The 25,151-nt window shown below is 45.9% G+C and overlaps 1 protein-coding gene across 1 annotated transcript in view; it reads left to right on the forward strand.

The window, feature by feature from the left end:
* Window positions 1-21,584: 21,584 nt before the first annotated feature.
* The window catches only part of RAB1A (RAB1A, member RAS oncogene family), a 237,863-nt gene continuing 234,296 nt past the window's right edge, over window positions 21,585-25,151 (forward strand). The window contains exon 1 of the mRNA XM_069608163.1: window positions 21,585-21,770. Within this exon, the coding sequence (XP_069464264.1) occupies window positions 21,748-21,770 (23 nt within the window). The 5' untranslated portion in view covers window positions 21,585-21,747. The remainder of the gene's footprint in view (window positions 21,771-25,151) is intronic.

Below are 25,151 nucleotides of genomic sequence, written 5' to 3' on the forward strand. Positions count from 1 at the left end.
TTCTCCTAAATGTGTCAATTGTCTAATCACATCGTTCTGCCTGTCATTCCCACCAATAAAGTCATAATGACATTCTTATATGCAGGTGGAGCAGTTCGGATAATGGTATTCCTAGCAGAAAGATAATGCCACAATTCCCATATGTTGAGGAGTATTTTTTTTTTTTTTTTTTATTTTTTTAAAACACTTTTTATTGGCATTTTCTTAAAGGTTACATTTCAAGGTTGCATTTAATGAAGGTACTCATAGCCGAATAAGGTGTGAAAGAAACAGGTAACAACAAAAAGTAACAACAAACATGCACAATCTCTTTGTGAGGATGTCTTCGTTCGTCAGGTATCCTGGAGGAAAGGAGTATGAAGGCAAGGGGCTTGCGATTGTTCAAGGTTCAGATGTTGGGTGGATCCGTGGTTGTTTTGGAATTGGGGTGGACAGGCACCTCAGGGGGGCTTGTGGTCAGCAGAGAAGGGTACGTCGCGGAGGAGAGCCCTCCACGCTTCGAGGGTGTTGTTCACGTCGGTGGTCCCAGTAGTGGCTCCATCTTGCCAGGCCCTGGTCTCGGCTGTGGTCCAACGCTCTAGTTCTCCAAGCCAGTGTTGGTATCTCGGGCCCGGCTTGGATTTCCAAGCCATAGCTATGGTTCTTTTAGCTAGGATGCAGGAGATGTCCATTAGCTTGACCACGTGCTTGATCTTGCTCAGTCTAGGGTAAGTTCCGAGGAGGCATTCCTGGGGGTCCCAGTTGTATCTGGTGATGCCAGCTTCCGTGCATGTTTGTTTTATTCTGGACCAGAATTGCGACACCCTGTTGCAAGACCAGAACATGTGCAGTAGGTCTGCTGGGGTGGTGCCGCACCAAGGACAGTTTGGTATTGCCTTGTTGTTAAAGCTGGAGACTCTCTTCGGGGTCATATATGTTCTGTAGAGAACATTGAGTTGAATTTGTCGGAATCTGATGTTCCTGGAGACCTCGCTGGGGTATTGTAGCGCTCTCTCCCATTCAGTGTCCGATAGCGTGGCCCGGAGGTCGAGTTCCCATCTCTCTTTTAGTGTAGCGCTTTTAGGGTTGGGTATGTCTATCAGTCGGCCGTAGAGGCGGGTTACCGGTTTCCAGCCGTCTGAAAGTTCGTGCATCTCGTTAAGAAGGGGGTTGGGGATGGGTTCTTCTGGCCATTCAGGCCATTTCGTTTTCGCTATCTGTCTGAGGCGATGGTACCACAGGAATTGGCCTCTGCTTAGGTCCTCTGATTCTAGGATCGCCTCGAAGTCTTTGAATTTGGCATCTTCGTATATGTCGCCCCAGGTGTAGATCCCAACGCTCTCCCATTTTCTCGCCACTTTGAGGTCCGATAAGGATTGGCATGCGTCCACGAGGATGGGGGTGTCGGGAGAGTATGGGTGTGTGATTTGTTGGGTGGAGCAGGTTCTAGTCCAGATTTGTCTGCCCAGTTGCACAATCATAGGAGCCCCCAGTGTTTGTTTAAGTGGGTTCCAAAGTAGTTCCTTGGGAAACAGGTTGGAAGGTGTCAGACTTAGGAGACCTGATTCAGGGTTTGGGTCGTCATGGAGCCACCTTGTGACGTGGCTGAGTTGGGCTGCCAGGTAATATCTGTGTAGGTCTGGGAGTTGTATCCCTCCCTCCTTGTGTCGCAGCGTGAGGATCTTCAGAGGTAGCTTGTGCCTGGCTGGGCCCCACAGGAAGTCCCTGATGAGGGATTCCAGTTTTTTGAAGAAGGGTGTAGGGATGTAGTGGCAGACGTTTGTGAAGTAGTAGAGGAATCTGGGTAGGATGATCATTTTCACAATTGCTGCCCTGCCCATCATGGCAAGCGGTAGCTTAGACCAGAACTTCATGGAGTTACGGAGCGCCTTTGTTGCTCTTTCAGTGTTGTGTTCGTGGGTGAGTTCTGGGGTATGTGTTATGTTGATTCCCAGGTAGCGAAACATCATTGGTTGCCATTTTATCCCCACCTCCGGCAGTTCCTCCATATTGGTCTTGATGAGTCTAGCTAGTGGGAATGCGCAAGATTTAGACCTGCTGAATTTGATTCCTGAATAATGGGCGTAGTTGTCCAGAACGTCGAGTAGGACTTGTGCATTCACCTGTGGGTCCTTTACGTACAAGAGTACGTCATCCGCATATAGGGAAGTTATGAAGTGTCTGTTGCCCAGTTTTATGCCTGCATCGAAGAGCTGTCTTCTGCAGTAGATGACGAGCGGCTCCAGTCCCAGAACGTACAACATGGGTGATAGCGGACAGCCCTGCCTGGTGCCTCTTTGTATCGGCCAGGCTTCCGATATTATTCGTCCGGTCTTCACTCTGGCGGTGGGTGAACTATAAAGGACCCTGACCCATCTTACAAAGCCTTCTCCAAACCCGAATTCAATCAGCACCTCGATCAGCCATTCCCAGAAGATGGAGTCGAAGGCTTTGACGGCGTCGAGTGAGAGGACCGCCAGATCTTCAGGGCTTTCATGGGTTTCGGCTATGACGTGTTGCAGTCTCCTCAGATTGGCTGAGGTGTTACGTCCCGGGATGAACCCGTTCTGGTCTTCGTGTACAATAGACCCAATCACCCTCGCGAGCCTCTTAGCCAGAATGGTGGTTAAGATCTTGGCGTCATAATTCAGCATCGCTAGTGGGCGATAGGAATCGCAGCATTCGGGTGGCTTGTTTGGTTTGAGCATAGGGATTATGATGGTTTCCCTCATGGTGCTAGGAAGAATTCCTTCTTCGTATGCTTCCGTGTAGACTCCCAGTAATATTGGGGTGATGATGTCTTCATAGGTTTTGTAGAACTCTGGGGGGAGTCCGTCGCTTCCCGGAGATTTGCTGGTGGCTAGAGATCTGATCGCGTCCTTGATGTCGTCGGCGGTGATCTCTGCATCGAGTGCCGCTCGCTGTTCTTCGGCTATTTTAGGGAGTTCGATCTCTTCCAGGGTGGCTCTGATGTCTTCTCTGGGTATTTGCTTGTCGTGGGAGTAAAGCTCAGAGTAGAATTTTGCAAAAGCGATGTTGATGTCAGGTTGTGATTTGTGTGGGGCTCCGCGTTCATCTTGGATCTCGGTGATGTAATGCCTCGGGTTTTCTCGTTTGCATAACCAAGCAAGTAGTCTGCCTGGTTTGTCGGCTTCTTTGTGTATCTTGGTGGTGTTAGTTGCAAAGTCGAATTTCGCCAGTCTGTCCCATGCCGTTCGGCAATCGTCTCGGAGTCCCCGCAGGGTCTCTTCCCCTTCAGTGGTGGTGCTTAGTTGGGACTCGAGGCGTGCTATATCCGCTTCATGTTCTTCTAGTGTCTCTTTCAGACGTCTCCGGATACCTCCTGCTCCAGAGATGGCCTCACCCCGTGTTACCACTTTCATCGCCTCCCATAGCATGCTCCAGCTTGACACAGAGCCTTTGTTGTTATCTATGTAGTCTTCGAGTTTAGTGCAAAGGTCTTCTTTGAATTCTTGATCAGTGAGTGCCGCAGGGGACAGTCTCCATGTCGGTATCGGAGGCCTGGGACCAGTCGATCCCCATTGCATGACCAGCGGGGAATGGTCAGATATCGATCTGCCAAGGTATGTGACGTCCTTTACCAGGGCGACTTGTTCCTTGTCGGTGAAGAGGTAGTCGATCCTTGTGTGAACCTTATGGGGGGCAGAATAGTGCGAGTAGGACCTTTCTTTTGGGTGTCGCGCTCTCCATATGTCCACTAGGTCTAAGTGTTCCAGAGCGTTGTTGAGGGCCGTGGTGGCGGCATTACGTGGTTGTAATGGAGGCAACGATCTGTCCATCTCACCATTGCTGATGCAGTTGAAGTCGCCTCCCCAAATGAAGGTGCCCTCTCTGTGGTGAGCTAATTTGGGGCAGAGCATTGCGATGTGCGATGGTATCCCGTGTTGCGGGAAGTAGGAGTTGACCAGGCAGATTGCAGTATTTTCAATGGTCCCCCAGAGTATCAGATATCTGCCCTCTTTGTCTGCTTCCGACCCTAGTAGGCGAAACGGAACGCTTGGGTTCACCCATGTGAAGACTCCCCGTGCGTACTTGGAGTACGATGCTCCCTTTCCAGTACCACCCCATCTCTCTGCTAGTTTGGAGGAGGATTCCGCCGTCAGGTGGGTTTCCTGGAGCATGGCTATAGAGACCTTCTGCCTGCGGAGATAGGAATGAATTCGATTTCTTCTCAGGTAGGAGTTCATCCCGCGAACATTCCACGTTAGTATCTTCAGTTGTGATGACATTTGGGAGAGTGGGTGCTCTTCTTCGTCTCCTCTTCAGGGGGTCTGTCCAGATGGTTCTGGTTCCTGTTAGGGCGACTATGCATTCGGCCCTCGTACTCGCCTAAGGTGGAGTGCTGTGTCGGAGTGTCCTGATGTCTATTCAGGCGTGAAGACATAGTGACTGTGCTTATAACATAACAAATAACGTAACTGAAACTTGTGCGCCTAGCGACTGCGTTCTTTTCGCTGCGCTCAGGCGCTCTCGCACCGTCGGGACCCATCCGGGCGTCGGGTTCGAGTGGGGTCGGTCAGGCAACTGGCCTGTCCTGGTCTGTTCGCGGGGGCGAAGTCCTGGATCCGGTGTGGGGCCAAGCGAGAGCCGCGTTAGTTTGGCGAACTGTAGTGTTGATTGCTTCCGCACCGCAGAGTGCGTGTGTTTTTTGCTGGGTCTTGCGTCGTCGATTGAGCGTGCTTTCAGGTGCTTGATCGCAAACATTAGTCTTTGGGGCTAGTGTCAGCGCCTTGAGCTAGGTTGTTGTCTTCCAACCACATGTTGGCTGCTTCTGGGGTTTCCAGGAAAATCGAGCGGCCCTTGTAGATGACTTTAAGTCTAGAGGGGTACAGCAGCATGTATTTTAAGTTCAGGTGTCGTAGCCTGGCTTTAATTGGTACGAATGAGTTTCTCTCTCTTTGCACTTTTGGGGTATAATCTGGATAGACAGATATTCTTGCGTTGCCGCGTGTGATTGGGCCGGTTTCCCTGGAGTGTCTGAGGATGACTTCTCGGTCCTGGAAGTTAAGTATTTTGGCAATTATTGGGCGAGGGTGGGAGCCCGGGGGGGGTTTCTTTTGGAGGGACCTGTGCGCCCTCTCAACAGCGAAGGCTTGCGTGAGTTTGCCTGCGCCCACCTCTTGTTGTAGTAGGGTCTCTATGTACTCGGTTGGGTTCGGGCCCTCATCGCCCTCAGGAACTCCGAGTATTCTGATATTGCCCCTTCTGGCACGTCCCTCGGCCTCCTCAGCCCTCGCCTCGAGAAAGGCCACCTTCCTTTCAAGGTCCGACACCTTGGACCTGAGTTCCATAGTGGTTTCAGTGGTTTCTTTAATGGTCGTCTCAGAGGTGGCGACCCTATCCGTTAGATTCCTGGCATCCTGTCTCACAAGCTGAATGTCTGACCTGAATTCGTCGATTTTGGTGTCAATGAAGGTGCGCAGGGATGCTATGGCCTCCAGGACTTGTGCTTGGTTCTCGGTGGGATCTGCATTCTTCGATTTTGGGGCCTCGGGGCTGGAGGGGCGTGGGTCGGCCGGGGTTCTGGCTTTTGTGGAGACGTAGCTGTCCATCGTAGGAGGTTTCGATTTGCCTCTGGCAGACATGGCGGGCCTGGGGGCCGGGCGACGCTGCCTTGGTGGTGCCTTGTCGGCGCGCTGCTCTCGGGTCTTGCGGGGGGTGTTTCAGTCCGCCAGGCGGGAGGTGCTGGGTGGGATGATGGAGCTAGCGTTGGGAGGATGAGGGGGGGGATTTGGGCGCTGTTGGGCTCCGGGCTCTGGGCTCGGAGCGGCGGGTGTTGAAGCCTCGGCGAAGTCAAGCGGGGCCCCCCGACTCCTCACCTCCTGAACAGCAGTCTCTTCCGCAGACGTGTCGATGGCGGTCTCGGCGGCGATCAGGATGTTTCCCGCCCGGGGAGCAGGAGCAGATCTAGCGGCGTTCGTCCACGGCCTACGGCTTCTCTTGTGGCGGAGGGGCCGCGGGTGCCAGAGTCGGGTCTGTGTGGGAGTGTGTTCCTCAGGGTCTCGTCTGCAGGCGAGTCGCGCCTCCGTAAGCTGGAGTTCCCGGCCGCGGTCCGTTCAACAGCGTTAGGGCAGCGCGGGGGCCGCCATCTTGGATGTAGGCTCGGGCGGAGGGGGGAAGGTGCGCGGAGGGCAAAACTCGGGACTCCCGGCTCCGATTTTTCTCAGGGTTGCTGTCGCTGCTCGGCGGCAGATTCCGTCGTGTGTTGTCCGAGTTTGTGGCTCGGAGATAGGCTGCAAGCGGTCCGACAAGGATCGTAACGCGGCGTCTCGGCCGGAGCTCGGCGCCTCAGCCTCCTATCACCATGAGCTCCAGGCCACGCCCCCCTATGTTGAGGAGTATCTAAATTAATTGCATATTCCCACACTCGTTGTATGGTCTCTCTCAAAGTGTACCACTTCTTTTCCTCACTCGGCCAATCTGAGGCGAGCAGATACTTACGATTACACCCTTGAGCTGCTAAATGTAACTAAGATGTTTGAACCTCTGCCCCATTGTCTTCCCGAGGGGGACCTTCCCGTAACAGTTCCTGCACCTGGGTTTCCTGTGTCAGGAGCAAAACCCTGGTGGAGTTGGTCGAATCTATACAGAGACCCGCCACCCCTCCATCAAATAATCTGACCATCCAAGTTAGCAAGGATTCACCAGTCCTCTGTTTCAATCGGCTAATGATTTCCCCAATCTCCTGCTGAGAATAATCCTTGAGCACTGCCATATCCACCATCCCTGCTCCAGGATTGTTCTGGTTAGGACCCATTCGCCTTTGTATCACTGGTTTAGCAGTAACCTCCTTATGGTCAAATTCCCGCCTGGGCAGAACCTCTGGCTCTGAACCACTCTCTGTACTTGTGCTGTGAAATACATCTCTGTCCCAAGTGTCGGGGTCCTAATCCACTCCTGCGGAAGCAATCACAGTTGCCACCTTATGCAAATTCACCCTCCCTTGTCTCTTTCTATATTTATAACGGGCAATCCTTACAGCAGCTCGCTCGGCTATTACTTGATGTTTGTCCGCCTTATCATGATATAACTTCATTTGGAGCTGCTGCATTAACGCAATCTGTTTCTGAGCAGCAAGCTCCTTTTCCAATTTTAGGACACTCGCCTGCAATTCTATTTTCTGTTGGTGCATCTTGCGAAAAGCATGCAACAAAATCCAATCACTCCTATCTAAAGCTGAACACTCTTTTCCTTTTTCCACCGGCACCTGTTGCAGGCAGCCCACCACTTCGGCTGGACTCGCCTCCCCTTACTCATATCCCAGGTCTCGCTCAGACCTGCACCACATGCCCATGTCTGTGCGATTTTGTCATACGAACTCTTGGTCCATCCTGGAATATTCACTTCAGGACAGTTTCCGGCTGCGGAGCTTTCTTTTTTCCTAAATAGGGAAGTCATTTTACCAAATGTATATTTGTATGTCCCTATCGTCAATACTTTACAACACACCTTTACTCTCTCAAACTGTTGCCTATCTGAGTCCAAAATGATGTAGTCTCAAATTGGCTGGGTCTTTGGCATCAATACCAGCACAAATAGCCTGTTCACAGCGCCAAAATGTTTTGCTTTTGCTTGGCCATGTGGAGGGACCTCGAACATACATCCCCCTAGACCCTAACCAAACGAGTTATTGGACTCATATGGGAAAGAAATCACGCTTAGTCAATAGTTATAAGAAATTAAAATGGCTCGTTATATAGGCCTTTTATTCACACCTTATACATACACACATAAGCAACACATAATATAATTATTTATACATAAAGAAAAAGCATCACTGTTATAATGGTTGCAGAGGACACTTTCATCTCGGCCACCTCAACACTGCTTAGTCCCAGAGCAGGTAGGCAGAGAGATCACTCGTGCTAAAGGGATCTGGAGCGGAACGTCCTTCCAAATTCTAACTGGGGAATACCTCTTCTCTTTATGGGGGAGTCCCGCCCCTTTTGGTTATGACTGCCCTCGGTCGAAGAGCAGATCACAAGCATAAGGAGCACAGAGATGAAAAATCCAGCTAGAAGTGGAAAAACCCAGCTTCTCTTCCTTGCCTTCGTTCCCAGTACCCCTTATCACTGCACCTGCAGAGCGCTCCGACTCCCTTTCTGGCTCGTCCTTCAGCAGACAATCCAACAACTATTCTCCACGGTTAGTTATGTGACCTTGCTTCTGCTGCAGAAATGCACTTTTACTGAGCGCACAAAAATGTAGACTTTCATCGCGGTAATGGAAGTGAATGTCCAAAATGGCCACGCACCAATGGCATGTTGTTCTTAGCTCTTTCTTGCACATAAGCACTAAAGCGGTACATCGATATACCGGATTAACCTACTTGCTGTCTCTTCAAGGGATTTCTTTACAGTTTCTGCCTCATCAGCGCTATGATGCCTTAGACTGTGTATGTGAGCTTTAAAAATGCAGGTAAAATAACCTAACAAAACTCCCACATCTCAAACAACCAGAATTATTAAAAATATTCTTCTCAGAAAACTCCAGATTCCTAAAGTTTGAGAGGTTATTACTAGGAGTTTCTATTACAGATTCTTTAGGTGTATTTGAACCTGGAGATAACACTTTATAATATTTAGTGTGAGAAAAGAAAATTCTACAAACTGGTAGATAGATGTTGTTGTTCTTTTTAGCATAATGGGATGGGTTATTAAAAATATTTTATTTTGGATTGTTGTCATTCTCAGAACTCCATGAGTCTTCTGACCGATCCTAATTTAAGGGTTCCTGATTGGGGCTAACATTTCCCTCGTATTTGATTGGGTTATTTTCAAAACAAGATACCATGTTCTGTACCTCTTCTTCTTCCTTTTTAAGAATTTTACAATTGCCCTTATTTAGCAAACACATAGGAATAAATGTCCCCGACATATGATGGCTAGGGCTCCCAGATGTCTCTCTGTTCCAGGATTCCCAAGCAACACCATATATCAACCTTCCTGCTCTATCTCCTCTCTGTACATCACAGGGGTTTATTGATAGGTTTAGGAGCATGAGTTTCAGTTACTTACCACTAAAGATCAAAGGATATACCTTAGATCTGGTTCCCTGATCAGGCATAATGTAGGCAGATATGTACATAGAGAAAGACAGCAATTTCACCACCAGCTACCCACCTTCCTAACACAGGATGTAGGTGAATCACTCCCCTGGTGATAGTTTAGGGCTGTCAACCAAACCCTATGTATAGCCATGGACCAGGTATAACATAACATATTTTAATTTATATACATTTTCAAAAATATAACAAATCGTTAAAAGACAAAGTCAAATAAAAACCATTTGTGATAAATCTTAATTGCGTTTTGAAGAAAAAAGTATATTGCTGCATGAACAGGTAATACATGGTGATTATTTTGGATCCATGATGAATTTTCTATCAGACATGGAGCGTCTTATAGAAAATTCATCATGGGTCCAAAATAATCACCTGTGTTATTAAAATCACACTTGACTGAATGAACACTTATATTGATTGGATATATATGTATATATGATTACTAACGTCATCCTACGTGGCAAACTACAAAAGCCTAGTGGCAAATGTGATAGGCTTAGAGGGAACATCTAGGTATACGTTCCATTCTAGTCTAAGAAAGTTTGAGGCTCCTTAACATCAGGTGGGACTACTAAGCCCATCCTTCAAACAAGTCACTATGAACATCACTAAATATACACTGTCCCATTGGTTATACAAACTACAGGGCTCCCAATCACACGGCCCCCTACAATTGGTGGCACCCTTACATCGTCAGTACTTTTCCACCCACATTAGCAGCACGCAGGCTGGACTTCCAGGTGCTGGTGAGCTGGTCATAACCATAGCTTGCCACCAATTAGCATATCATCTATCATCACCTCAGTGGTCTGCACATCATTTAAGACTTTGAACTTGGCCTTGGAAATGTTCCTTGCTATGGAGAATATAGGGGAGTAGAGGCACGCTCTGCCTCTCTGCGTATGTGTGGTTCGTCATGTTTGCCCGGTTCCATCTATTCACATAACTGAAGACCACAACAAAATTGAGCTCTGGTGCATTTAAATTACAATTTTTTCCCCCATCTCTTTATTTAGCTCAATAAACAATTACAATTCAGAAAAAACATTCATAAGCAAAACAATGACAGCATATCTTAAGAACAAAATTCAGCAGGTACATTAAAACAGATATAGAAAAAAGACTATTTTTTAATAGACCTCTGACGTCTTCCTTGTTTCTGTCCATGCCTTCTGAACAAGAGTTTCATTCTTTGACACAATTGTAACTAATGTCTGCTCATCCCAGTCCGAAAAGACCTTTGCTTCTTGGGGCTGATCCAGCCTTGCCTTTCTGAGATTCACTTCTGTAATTTTGTTGTTTTTCAACTGCAACATACTGGAAAAGGCCTTCCTTTTCTAATCCAGCTCTGCTATAACACGTTGTGGAAACATCCATTCTTTACTTACTCCTATATGTATATGTTGGCGCATGCCGCAATCTATTCACTACATAGCTAGCCTCAAGAATACTTTGTCTGCTTGCGTTTCTTTGCATCTGTACACATCTAAAATGACTTGATATCTTCATAGTTTCTGTAGCATACGTTTCATCACCTCGAGCCCGAGATATTACTTATCTTTGATACTTTCTTGATGCCTTATAGACTATAGTCACTTCTCTTGTCTCTGCATCTTTTCCATGTACATTAGTCTGGCTTTGTGTAACGTCACCAATCTGCTTGTTCATTCACTGGTCCTGCTTCTTTTGGGATTTCATTCAAATGGCCATCATACTGTCTCGTATGGAGGTATGGCTTTCTCAATGGGGTCCTTGCCTCCAGGATTCTCCTTGGTTATCGGTATTTCCACTGGTACTGCATGTGTCTCATACTCTGGTTCCCACTTGGATCCTTCTCTACAGGGTTTTCGTGACGCTGCAGGATTCATCACAGTACCAATAATCTTCTATGTAAACTCTGCCAAAGGTCTCCATTTAGCCCAATGATCCTGGTATTGTGTAATGAAACATTGCAAATATTGTTCTAGTGATTGGTTTACCCTTTCTGTTTGTCCATTGGATTAAGCATGATAAGGCGGTGATCTATTGCATTGTCTCCCAAGCCTCTCCCATAACGAATGGTAAATTTTTAATATAAGCAGTGATCCTTGTTCAGAGACTATGGGCCAGATTCTCAAAACCATTTTTGGAGCAAATGATGAGATGAGCTAATGCATCTGACTTGCGCCAAAAAAAGAGAAAGAGGAGCTCAATGCGAAAATAAGGAGGGGTTTATGTACATTTCTAAGCAGCCCTCAAATAAATAATGGGATGCAGATTTTCACAGTCAACCAGCAGCGACTTATGAGGTAAGTGTGGTGTGGGCCGGGAGTACAGCCATTACTGTACTCCATTAAAAACCCCACCACTCTTATTATCTATTATAAAGATAGCCTATCTGTGTATGGTATACATGTTTTGCATGTATCCTAATTGTGTAGGGTAGCCTCAACCCTCTAACAGCCCCTTTGTGTTAGTCAGCCATATCTCACACTTGGCCTACTTTGTGTAAAACCTCGCCTCTCCTATTAACTAATATACTATGCCTACATGCTGTGAGCCCAGTTATGACAGCTAGCCATATTCTGCTTTTTGCCTAAAACTGTCAGGTAGCAATTCTCTGTCATTAGCCCAATTGTGTCATGTAGCCATATTCTGCTTTTAGCCCAACAGCATATTTTCTTCCTAACTGTGTCAGGTAGCAATTCTCTTATGTTAGCCCAATTGTGTCATGTAACCACACTGCATTTAGCAATTGTAAGGGCCACCCACGCATCTCACTTAGATAGAATTGTGAAGTTTAGCAATGCAGCACTTTTAGATACATTTGTGAAGGTTAGCCATGCAGCACATTTAGATCGATTTGTGAAAATCAGCCACGCATCACAGTTAGATAGATATGTGAAGATTTGACAGTGTCACACCCAGATACAATTGTGAATATTAAACATGCGTCACACCTAGATTTGTGAAGATTAGTCATGCGTCACACCTAGATAGATTTGTAAATAATAGCCATGTGTCCCAACTAGATAGATTTGTGAATATTAGCCACGCATCATACCTAGATAGATTTGTGAAGGTTAGCCATGCGTCACACTTACACAGTGGAATTAACCATGCGTATCACTGTATAGAATTGCATAGATTAGCCACACAGAAGAACTTAGAGTAGCCAGTGTACTAATCACCCCTCTCCTACTTCTTCCAACACACCAACAAATACTACACATGCCCACTGGGCTAGCCAACCTATACACCAACACACACCCAACACAAATAAAACAAGTTTACAACAACAAACCTGGACACTGCACTTACCCATACAGATACAACAAGCTAGTGCGCACACCCTGAAATACCATCCAATCGATACATAAAACACACAGTCACACTTCTACATAACAGACAGTCTCATAAAAACAACCAAGGCATTGGACCATACCCATACAGATACAAATAAGTCAGTGCAAGCAACCAACAATCTGTAAACCAACACACACACAGACGCCAGTTTCTCCTGGTTCTGGACCTATCCTATCACTCACTAACCAACCAGTCGTCTTTCTTTAAGAGCCACGTGAATGCCTGGAGACTGCCCTTGGGTGGTAGCAGTACACAGTATAAATCAACATAACATTGAAATGTGCAGAAAAACTCTCAAAATGCTAAAGCACCACTTCCAATTCCCCCTGCTGCTAATACTTTCCTTAACGAGGCAATATTGTGCAGCATGGTGCTCCCACAGGCTGGAGGTTACCTCAGTGCAGCAGCTTATTTAATGAGGCTGCCCGCTGCTTCATCTGTGCGGCAGCATCAGAGGCCGCACCGCTCCTTTGTTCTCTCTCTGCGGCAGCAGGGTGCTGCACATGTCAGTGCAGCCTTGTGCCACTTCCATAAGTGTGGCGTTGGCAGATGCCAGATCTTCTACCAGGCGGGACATTTGGCTGCCTCAACGCAGCGGCGTCCATGCTGCGCATTCTACCCAAATGACAGCGGGCGAGTACCGGATTGAGTACCGCTTACCCGCACTGTTTCCTGCTCGTGTTTATTCGCACTGTTCCAAGTGCCGGACTATTGGACTGTTAGTGATTCTACTTGGAGTTGAATTGGGCATTTGGCGCCAGAATTGCGTGATCATTTTTTCGGCTCCAATCCAGCTCGCAGCGATTGGCTGTACTGCGACCCTGCCTAGCCTTCAAATCTATTGCGCACGCGCACAGCGCGCGCGCACACGGGCGAGTACCGGATTGAGTACCGCTTACCCGCACTGTTTCCTGCTCGTGTTTATTCGCACTGTTCCAAGTGCCGGACTATTGGACTGTTAGTGATTCTACTTGGAGGTGATGTGAAGAACTGGTCAGACTTGAAAAAGAAAAACTTTATTGCTACTGATGTGAACAAAACTGAAGTGACACTGTGCTGTTTGTTTGTTTGCTATTTCAGTTGAATTGGGCATTTGGCGCCAGAATTGCGTGATCATTTTTTCGGCTCCACCCCAGCTCGCAGCGATTGGCTGTACTGCGACCCTGCCTAGCCTTCAAATCTATTGCGCACGCACACAGCGCGCGCGCACACGGGCGAGTACCGGATTGAGTACCGCTTACCCGCACTGTTTCCTGCTCGTGTTTATTCGCACTGTTCCAAGTGCCGGACTATTGGACTGTTAGTGATTCTACTTGGAGGTGATGTGAAGAACTGGTCAGACTTGAAAAAGAAAAACTTTATTGCTACTGATGTGAACAAAACTGAAGTGACACTGTGCTGTTTGTTTGTTTGCTATTTCAGTTGAATTGGGCATTTGGCGCCAGAATTGCGTGATCATTTTTTCGGCTCCACCCCAGCTCGCAGCGATTGGCTGTACTGCGACCCTGCCTAGCCTTCAAATCTATTACGCACGCGCACAGCGCGCGTGCACATGGGCGAGTACCGGATTGAGTACCGCTTACCCGCTTTGCCGCATTTTCGTTTGAGGGGTGAGGGAGCCTCTTTTATATCTTGACTTACGAGTAAGTGCTCTTTTTAGCCCCCCCTCAGACCTCAATTTATAAACAGCTCTGAAGATTTAGCATTGGTGTGATCTTGTCGTGCTATTTGTTATTTTCAGTCTTCTTGAAATGTTGAAGCAGGGTCGGCTTTATTCACTAAAAACCGACATGCCATCAATAGTACATGTTGACAATAGTTTTAATGGTAATCAAAATAATTTACACAGAAATAAAACGTCCGCCAACAAATCTATTGTTCCGACTCCTTGCCCCATGACCCCAAAAGGACCCAGTACTACCATGTTTGGCCCTGTGTGTCTGTCAACTCCTAACCAAAGTGTTCAGTCGCTTACCAAATTTCCACGGCCACTTAAGTCTCTTAAGTCTAATAATAATTATGACCTACCACATCAGCGACCACTCATTAGAATAGTGGCTGATCTAAAGACACCATGTGAACTCTCAGATAATACTATGTTAAACTCACCCTGTCATGCTCAACCAGCTATAGTAGACCGAACCATTCATTCACCTGTGTCTATTAATTACAGTGCAGACTCTATTGACCCAAATGAGAATCAAGAGGTCTCTCTCTATGCGAGTCAATGTGATTCCCCAATACCGATCCTCAACTCGCAGATTTCTCACCAAATATCTAATGTGTCACTACCAGCTCATTCCGTGTCTGCGATTTCATATGTACACCCTACACCGCGCCGTCCCAGTGCACTTCCTCAAGGTGATTCTGCAGTGGCTCAACCTCTGTTGTTACAAACTACATTGACAGCCATCAATACCACTCTAATGTCTCTGTTTAAATTATTTGAAGTATTGAACTCCAAAATAACAAACCAAGAATCTAAGTTAAATGATTTGCTGTTATGGACACAGCAAGTAAAACTTGCACCTCTGCTTCACTCATGTCCAACAGAAGGAACACAGTGTGGTGATTCCTCTGGCACTCGGATGGTTGCTGACCTAGTCCCTTTAACACCATTGCCCACGCCTTACCCGGCGTTGCCCTCTATTGCGCAGATTATCACAGTAAGTCCTCCAAAATTGGCTGTTTCCTTAGTTCCCTCTAATCAATCGTGGGTGAGTGTGCAAGACTCACCAATTTCTAACTCTATGTTGGAAAACGCCCTGTCTGTAATGAATCCTACAACCCTGGATGCATGTCCCTCTGTAGTTTCTTCGAAAGTTAAGAAGATTGTCAAAACCAATGCCAAAAAAAAGACCAAGAACATGCCTGCTGCACGAATGTCCAAAGCCTCAATACATGCTTTTTTTAAAAAAAATTACTATGGACCGTCCTGCAGCTGCAGAAATAGTAAAACCCCCTTCAACCTGTCCTGTATCTATTAATCTTGATGAACATGCTCCACCTAAAGTACCTGTGACTTATGACCCATTAGACTCTCTTGTTGAGGCTCTTGAAGCTGATCATACCGATAAGATTGAAGTTCCGATCTGTACTGACACTCGGGCTACATCTTCTGCTCAACAGCTACCAACTTCTAGCAATCAGGACTCTAAATTACAACGATCTGTTATATTGAGTGAAATGCGTCGCGCATTGGACGCCTATATGGATGAGCGATGTCTGTCAGTGAATGATCATGCTTCAAAGCTAGCAGTGGATTCCCAAACAAAATCAGTCTCTTGGACGTCCCCGGTGATCCAATCTAAAACCCCTCTACATCGACCTAATAATAGAGGTCTGTCTTTTTCTAAACACGTTTCATGCCAGACTCTAGAACATCAAAAATACACCGTGGAAAGAAATAATGTCTCATTCAATAATCTTGAGACGAAAAATGTCAGCAATAGGCAATCTCGCCACCTTCCTACTACTGCGCCCACTTGCCACACGCTAATTTTGAAATGTCGCGATGGTCCTTACCCTAAATACAATCTAAACAGGCAAAGTGTCTTGAATATATTTGGCGATGTACTTGAACTAGAAGACCTAACATCACACGATATAGCTCAAGTCGAATATATTTCTGACACTACTACAGCAATTGTGAGACTATGGATCCCCTCAGGTCTAGTCTTAAATACTATATGGCTTGCCAAAATGTCTCTATTTGAAATGGGTTTCTTGCTGACGCAAGACCCGGAGCGTACCACAAAACACGTAGATGCCCCTTTAGTTCATCAACCTCAAATTTACATGAGTTCCCGAGAGGACATGCAGACATCTAGATATTAACCATCACCCACATTACAGCCTCATGTCATTAAAATAGCTTCCTGGAATACTCGTGGCCATTCGCATTTACATACCTCATTAAAAATCCTAGCAGACTATGCCATAATTGCTTTGCAAGAGACTTGGTATCTAGAACCTCCAACCTGGGACAATTTTGATGTCATTTTATTATCTGCAAAGATGGGAGCACGTGGTCGACCCTCGTCAGGGCTATTGGTGGCCGCTAATAAGAAATTGGGTTTTAAAGTTGAAGCCTGGAAGCATGTCAGCGACTATATGCAATTGGTGAAAATTACCTGTAAAAATCATATAATAGCCCTTGTTAACATCTACCGCAATCCGGTTGGAATATCGGACGTGGCTTTCTTTGAGGGTCTAACAGGACTCATTGATTTGATAGCAGTCACACCCGGCATCACTGATTCCCTTATCATGGGCGATTTAAACATGGATTGTTTATCTCTGGCTAATAGAAATAAGACGAGGGCCGTTACCACGTGGACCCACATCATGTCCGACTGCAATATGTGTATGGTAAATGGTTCTGTAGATAGTGACATTCCACCGAATCCAACTTGGCAGCGAGGCATTAGTCAAAGCATCATTGATTATATATGTCGAGCGAACCATGCTTAACCGCATTCGTCTGTTTGAGATAATACAGGGGTCTGTAAGTGATCACAACCTTCTCTCCCTTCAGTTAGTTTGGACGCCTATAGATCCTTCTAGACAATGGCTTGACCAGCACTTCATGGTCAATAATACCAAAAATCGGCTTAGATGGACGCATGGAAATCTTATGAAGTTCACGAATGCAATTCATCAACACGATAAATCATCTAAACTGATTGAGTATACTGCTTTTCTTGATCTGTTTCGGCACACAATTGTCCCAAATCCAAATATAAAAACTCATAAGCATACATTTGACTCTGCAATTAAAGCTCGCAAGGCCGAATATCGCAAGGAAAAAAAAAGAGTAATACTTATGACAAACAACGCTAACATTAATGTCAAATTAAAAACAGCTAAATGCAAATACATGAATTGGATTCGAGGACACCGAGCCAAGCTTTTTCAACAAGACAGTGAAGCGATGCTATCTGCAATTTGTTCTAAAAACTCAGCAGAAATATGGCGATATCTAAACCAAAAACCAAATGCAGCTCAAGCCCATGTACAATCAAATACTGTAACAGAGGCCGCTTGGGTATCACATTTTTCTGATCTCTATAGCGATCCAGAATTTGATCCGAACGATCACCAGATCCAGTCCTCTAAACTCTGGGACATTCATTGCTCCCCTCATCTTCTTGAAGCAATGATTAATAAATTAAGCACATCACGAGCTGCCGGTCCGGATGGCCTCCATAATGCCATTCTGAAAGATAATCCAAGACTTTGTGCTTCAAATCTTCATGCAATCTTTGTACAAGTGCTGACTAATCGCAGACTTCCAGCCTCCTGGCTAAATTCTGTGATAGTCCCTATCTATAAGAAGGGTGACCGCTCTGATCCTCGCAATTACTGGCCAATCGCCCTACTAGATACCCCAGGCAAACTGTTTGCAAAACTAGTATTGTCAGAGTTCAATCAATGGACCGAAACTTGTGGTAAACGCGATCTTTATCAAACGGGTTTTATTGGGGGCATGGGCACTTGTGTCAATCTCTTTACGCTGAACACAATTAAAGCCCTCTGTCAGTCTCATAAACAGTCAGTTTACTTTGCGTTTATTGATTTGCATGCTGCATTTGTCTCTCGTCCACTATTATTGGCGAAACTAATAAGAGATAATTGTCCATCAGACCTCTTTGATATCATCCATGCATTTCATGGTGCAACCTCTATTCGCGTAAGACTTACTTTGGAGGGGTTGTTATCTGCTCCTATTAAGACTGCGCGAGGCTTAAAACAGGGTTGTCTACTAGCGGCAGCAATCTTTAATTATTTCATACACGATCTGAGTACTTCTTTCCTACAGATATGTTCTGATGCCCCTGTTTTGAAAGGGTTTAAAATCACTAACCTGAACTATGCTGATGACATTGTCCTAATTTCTAAAACACCGACAGGCCTACAGAATCTTTTAGATGCATTTAACCTGTACCTACGTAAGAACCAACTGGTGGTCAATACTAAAAAAAACACAGATTGTAGTCTACCAAGCTAATAAACTTAGTAGGTCTAGGCCAGTGTGGTCGATAAATAATACACCATTAGATATAGTACCAATTTACACCTACTTAGGCGTTGTCTTCGATGGCCTAACCAATTCACGCAACCAGGTAGAGCGCATGGAGGCAAAATTGACCGCGGCCATTTCGCAAACTAAAATAATATTGCATAAATTTGGAAAATTTTCCATTAAATCGGCAATAGTCTACTGGACTGTTAAAGCCATCCCATCGATTATATATGGAACGGAATCCATCCTGAACTGTCAAAACCTTAGAAAGTCTATTTTTGATAGATTCGAGGGTAAATTTTGGCGAGCGGTGCTATCATTGCCGAACTGTGTTCCCGGTCCCTGGCTGAGTTATGAATTGGGTCTCGTCTCAATGCATGCTATCTATACATGGCGCTGCTGTATGTTTTTGCGCAAATGCATAATGGCTTCTCAAAAAGTTACTATTCTGTCGATCCTTTCTGGCTATATATTAAAAACAGATAAATTGTTTGTAAAACTATGGATTGACTTCTGTTTAGAAGCTCTCGCGGCTGCAAGCATACCAATAGCCTTGCTAATCTCTAATCCAACAAAGGCAAAAAACCTTTTATACCAATTAGATTGGATTAAGACCATAGAGAAATGCCAAAAATACCATCAACCATGCAAGTATCGATTCTGGCCTAAACCGGTTAAAAGCCCAGAATCTTATCTACTAAAATTTCCATCAGTAGCTTTGAGATCAGGAATAATAAGGGTGCGATTCGATCTATGGCCCACTCATCAAGTCCTAGTGAGACGCAATTTGAGGCCTCGAGCTCTTATGTCATGCAGATTCTGTAATGATTCCACAACGATTGAATCTCTCGAACATTTGGTCTGCAATTGTGCCCAACTATCTATCTTAAGATCAAAATATTTTTCAAAGGTGTTGAATACGTTAACAACCATTGCTGATGATATGCGCTGGTCTTTCTTATTGTGTTCTAACAATCACTCTGTCAAGGTGGCCTTAAGTAATTTTTTGATGGCCATAAACTGGGACATTACTACCTGAGAGGCGATTTCAATCTCAAGCTTTGATTGATTTAAAAAAAAGAGTAACTGTCTGATAAATTATCTATTAGATAATCTGTGTATATGATGTCATAGCTACTGGAGAGGTGTAAACTGAATGATCTGTATCAATTTGTTTTTGTGATGTAAAACAATAACTGTACTGTCGTTGTTTGAGATTGTTTGAGTTTGTATGAGTTTGCCTGAGCTTGTATAACCTAATTGAACTCTAAACTTTAAATTTTAAATGAAAATGATTGTAAGGTTTTAAGAATGCTAAAATGTTTGAATTTTGTATATTGAAAAGTTGTTTTTAACAGCTAAATCAATAAAAAAAAAAAAAAGAAATGACAGCGGTGGAAGCTGATCCACTCACCACTACGACAGGAGATCATTTTGGTACAGCAGCACCCCCAGAAACGCGCTCTCTGTCTCCGACGCGGCAGAAGCCTCTCCTTTACTTCACAGCCACACATGTCCTCTCAGCTGAGAACGATATCACATCGGTGAACCGGCAGTCATCAGGTCTGCCCCGACACACTGGTTTCGGTGCTTTGAGCCCACAATGGGGGATTCAGAGAAATAGCGCCTGTGTACAATGGGACCTCGCCAGGTTTGCTGACGTTCGTATGGGAAGGCCGGACACCAATAGATTATTGACATGCGCCCGCTCAACGCGGGACATCGGTGGGGAGACCGACGGTCATCAGGACCGGCCCGACATAGAAATGAGCATCATTATGTAGGCACTCTTAGGGGCATGCACCAACCAGGCTGGTCTGCACACACAGTCATTCAAGTCCTCTTCGCCAGTTATGCGGGCCGGACCCACTCCTGCATGCTATCAGGGAATACACACAGGAGTCGGTGAGTTCAGTTCACAACTGGTGCATGGAAACCGCGTGCACCCTTTTATTAGGGGTATGACATGGTCCATCACGTGTCCCTAAACAAGTGGCCCTGCACGAGTCCCGGAGGGGCTTATGTTACAACAGTCGGGGGCACAAGTTATGAACATATATTCTGTGTCAGTTGCTTTATCTGCTATATTGTGGGGCGGTGGCGGTGACGCAGCCGGCCTCACGGGTGCTGGGGAGCCCAGTACCATGTTGGTTTACCGGGGTGACCCAGACTTACAGGTGGTTGCAGGGTGGGACCCCGTTAGGCCGTGAGGATACAGGCCTTGTTGCCAGGGGAACCATGGATGCTGGGAGCATGCAGATGGAAGGTGCTTGGCTAGGCAGGGCCCAGACCAGCAGGGATCTGCGTGACCATGATCACATGGTGTGGGCCTGCAGGCCCATGATCAAGCAGTGTAGCCCTGGAGGACCAAAGTGACTGACGGAAACAACAGGACTGCCATTGTTGGAGTCTGTAGCGGTTCTGTTGCACGTGACTACAGTTGTTCCTTTTATTAGGTCGGGTCATGGCACATCCTAAAAGGACAATACACTTGGGGGGACACACATCTTAAAAGGGCAATAGGGTCCCACATAACATGCTACATTTTATACCGTGAAATGTACTTCTGTTGTCTGGATGAATTTATATCCGTAAATGTAATGCTTTATCCGGAATTTGTATCTGCAAATTTGACAGTCTGTCCAGAATATGTGCAACAACTGTCCACAATTAAGCTAAGTGACAGATGCTACCTACGCATGTACCTTCGTCCTACCTCGATCACTTTCCTACCCGTTCCCTGTCTTCCCCTTCTTTCTCAAGTAGCCGCACTCATCTTCTTGTCCTGTCACTCTCCTAACCTGCTCACCACACACCGCCTCCCTCCAAGACCGGCACTACTATGACTCGCCCAGCTGCCACGTTTCAGTGGTGACGTCACCTACCACCAGCCCCGGACGTGCTGTGTTAGAAGGAGCCAAAGCTAAGACAGCCCAGGGATACCCAGGCCAATGACATGAGAAACAGAAGAAAGCGACCTGTGCCAGTACGCATGCGTCCATTCAGCGGTAACTCACGGGAGTTGTGGTTTACGCTACTATGTTGACTGGCTGAAGCCTAAGCAGCTGTTCGGGTTGCGGAACTGCGATTCCCGCGGTGCGTCGCGCGCCGGTCTCCTGTCAGCCTGTAAAGCCCTGAATCGGAATAGTCACTATTTCCTGGTTCAGGCTGGTCGGCCATTTTGGGGTTTCAGAGGATAGGGGCCGGTGGTGTTTTTTTTTCTTTTGGGGGAGAGGAAGCAAGTGTCAAACGGCCCCGCCCCAGCTTCAGACGGCGCCGGATCTGTGCAGACGCGGAGGGGGGAGAGCGTGACATGTCCAGTATGAATCCTGAATAGTAAGTATCCCTAGCGTCGGATTTTCGGAGAGGGGTCGAAGGTTTAGGATACGACGGGCTGCTACCAGTGATCTAACCATGGTGTAGTTTTCAGTGACTCCCCCAGTCCCACTGCTCGTGGAAGCCACGTACCAAAACCCCACTTCCTGAGACACCAATTAGAAATGAGGACCCGGAGGACTGGTACACCTGGCAGGCCCTTCAACAGTACCTGCACACAAAGCCATCGCTGCGAAGAAGTGCTTCTACAAGATCTGGTCATCTATGCTAGATCTTCGTGAAAGTGGGCTGTGCGTTTAATACGTGCATATGATGTGGTCAAATCGTGTCCCGTCTACAGTAACTTTGTATATAACAGCTTTTTGTTCACGGGTGCAGCCTTCATCCACCATTGCTACAAAACCGTTTTTTCCTCCATTAGTGGTACCCAAAGGTAATATCCCTTCTAGCGTTTATGGACCGGAAGCATTGGAGGCTGGGTCATGTCCCCGAAGTTTGTACCTGCCACTTTCAGGTTGCTTGTACTTGTAGCAGGTGCATCGCGCCGGTATCTTATTGTCAAATTTGTGCTTCGGTTTCTTCGTCCCGGTTTGTGGTCCTGTCATTCTGTGGACACTTTTTCAACCAACTGTCTAAATCCATGGCTTATCACTTAGCAATGACCATTTTGCTCTGCCCAGAATTATTTGAAATGAAGAGAAGCCAGGGTGCTTTTTAACCTCCATGCCGTAGACGCGTTTTCAGTGTGAAAGTTGTTTGTAAGTGCCATCTGATCGCCAATTTAGAGCTCTCTGGTCATGCGGGCCAAGACACCCGTTTAGTTTCCACAACGTTTTTGTCGAATATGCTTGTGTGGGTTGTTACATTTTTGTTACAGAGCTGTTGTGGCTTTTGTTAAAGCTATCTGTTACATGGAGTGACACGAATCTAAAACGGAAACCAAAGAACGTGTTTTGAGCTTTCGGTTAAAATGCTGCATAATCGCCAATGGCCAGTAATGCTTTCGTGTATTTTATGGGCATCGTGACGTTTTAGGAGAGTTTCCAATTAAGCTTTTTACATTGCATTCGTCATTTCTGCTGACAAGTTCTTGCCGGTGAAGGGAAGGTCCGCCCGTCAGCTAAGAGTCATGTGCCGGTCACATGCTGATTGCAAAATGCATTCTTGTATGAGATGTTGCAACCCTGAACTCGCTGCTAGTACCGCAGTACGTTTCATTTCACGATCACTCACTATTGTGTTTTCAAATCTTTTTCCTCACAGCTATAGTTCTTGTTCTGTTGAGTCATGTTAATACAGAGGAAGATTAAGGGTTGGCATGTCACAGTTTGTCGTGTTTATGTTTTGGAATTTGATATAGGCTATTGTTTTTTTTTTATTTTAAAAGGCACGCGCAGGCAATCCCCTGTTTTTTCTAATTGCATTTGGCATATATCGTGTTCTAATTAGTCAAAGTATCTCCCAACAGAGAGCATGCATTTTGAGTTAGAATGTGTAATCGATGGGTCATTCCTAAAGTTCGATAACTTTGGCTGCTTGGGTCCTTATATTGTCGCTGCTGATCTCAGTGCAATAGTGCCTGCTTGTGTGCTGCGTTTTAGAAATAGAAGTGCAGACTCGATTCAATTGTTTAGAGAGAATCGGCGCACTCTTCAGTATTCGTATCAGCAGGACTTTTTGTAAAATGAACTCGCCTGATTTAAATTAGCTGTTCCACAGTACTTGTTGAGTAAACATTCCGCCTATTTGTTCAATTCGTTTCGTATAGCATTGCGGGTATACAGTACTGGCTTCGTGGTTTTTCTCAACGTTTTTTTCTCATTTTTCTTTGGGTTTGTCTTAATTGTGTGAAACCTGCTGAATTGGACATGCAATGATGCTTCTTTGTTACTCATGTTTTCGGCCAGTTGAGACAGGCATACTTCTGTGTGACTGGGTTCCTCTACAGCACCAGAATCCCAAATAAGTTGAGGATACATAAATGAAGAATGGATGAGGATATCCCCTTCTATTTCTCGTCCTCGCCTGATCTGAATGACACAAGGCCTGGTGAGATCGTTTGTCTTGTCCTCCCTTTCTTCCCTCCCTTGTCTTGTCGCGCTTAGAAACACTTGTGTACAGGCGCGTTATAAATGACATGACATATATATACATTTTTGCACTTGGTTAAATTAAGTCATTATTGGTGCAACAGGTTTACTGAAATGTTACACACATAAAAACGCAATGCAAACGATCCAAAGTCTGGTCATGTTGGTAAACCAGGCCAACTTAAGTGCTTCCAGAGTGAGGAATTGTGTGGACTCCAGTGGAGGCAGTAGGTTTCAGCACGCTGGTGGGCAAGAAGCACCCACAGCAGTTAGCCCCTGGTGGGTGGGGGGGGGCGGGCATACCTTTATACATGTTTTAGTGCCATTGTCAGCTGATGAATATTTTTAATGCAGGGGCATTGGTGTTTCTCCTGAGTTCTAGTGAGAGCAACAGTAGCATGGGGGCCCTTTTGTAAGGTAGGGCCACCCCACCCTAGAGACATTTAAGATGATTTGTTAAAGTGGTGCACTTTACATCACACTTTTTTTGAGAAAATTGATGTAAACGCCGTCTGATCTACAATTGGTTTTGTAGGTTAACGATTGGTGTGGAAAAAGTAGATGCTGGGTCACCAGCACTAATCGGGAGCATTTTGTAACATTTTCATGTCTGTGTCCGAGGTATATGCTAACATTCCCACTGTAAATCGCTTTGATGGCATGCCCTAAAAACTGGTTAACACCCACATGTTCAAACTCTTGTGCACATACACCCCCACCCACAACATGCATTTGAAACACACATGTAAGCAGTTGTGCGATTATTGAAACCTGTCTTTACAGTACACATGATTTACTCTTCTCTCCAGCCCCGGCGGGGCAGCAGGAAGCCTTGTCCTACCACAGAAGGAATATGTGGGGGTGATCGGTTTGTTTGCCAAACAACATATGGCCCAGGTTGCAGCAAGCAGAGATTGGATGTTGCCTCTATGCGCAGTGTTTTGTTTTTAAACGAAGAAAATTGTGCATAACAAATCGGCATACTAGCTGGGATGTGGTGCCCTTGGACGTGGACGGGTCGAAAGGGCATGCCCCCCCCCATGTCCTGCACTGGAGGATTCTATGACCGTTTCAGATGTTTTTCTGTTGGCCTTGCACCATGTTTGCTGATGAAGTGGGTTTGTGGTTTTTCCAATAATTTTTACTGCAATGGTGTAATTAACTGAATAGTTTCATGTCCTTTTGTAGCCATTGTTCAGTTGTCTGAGCCGAATTGATTGTAGCATTTAATAAGCACATGTTTATTTGTGGTATTTGTTAAACGTGGTGTTGGTGGAGTTGATTTTTTTAT

The sequence above is a fragment of the Ambystoma mexicanum genome, chromosome 4q (assembly GCF_040938575.1).
Source record: "Ambystoma mexicanum isolate Mex_15411 chromosome 4q, UKY_AmexF1_1, whole genome shotgun sequence".
NCBI lineage: Eukaryota > Metazoa > Chordata > Amphibia > Caudata > Ambystomatidae > Ambystoma > Ambystoma mexicanum.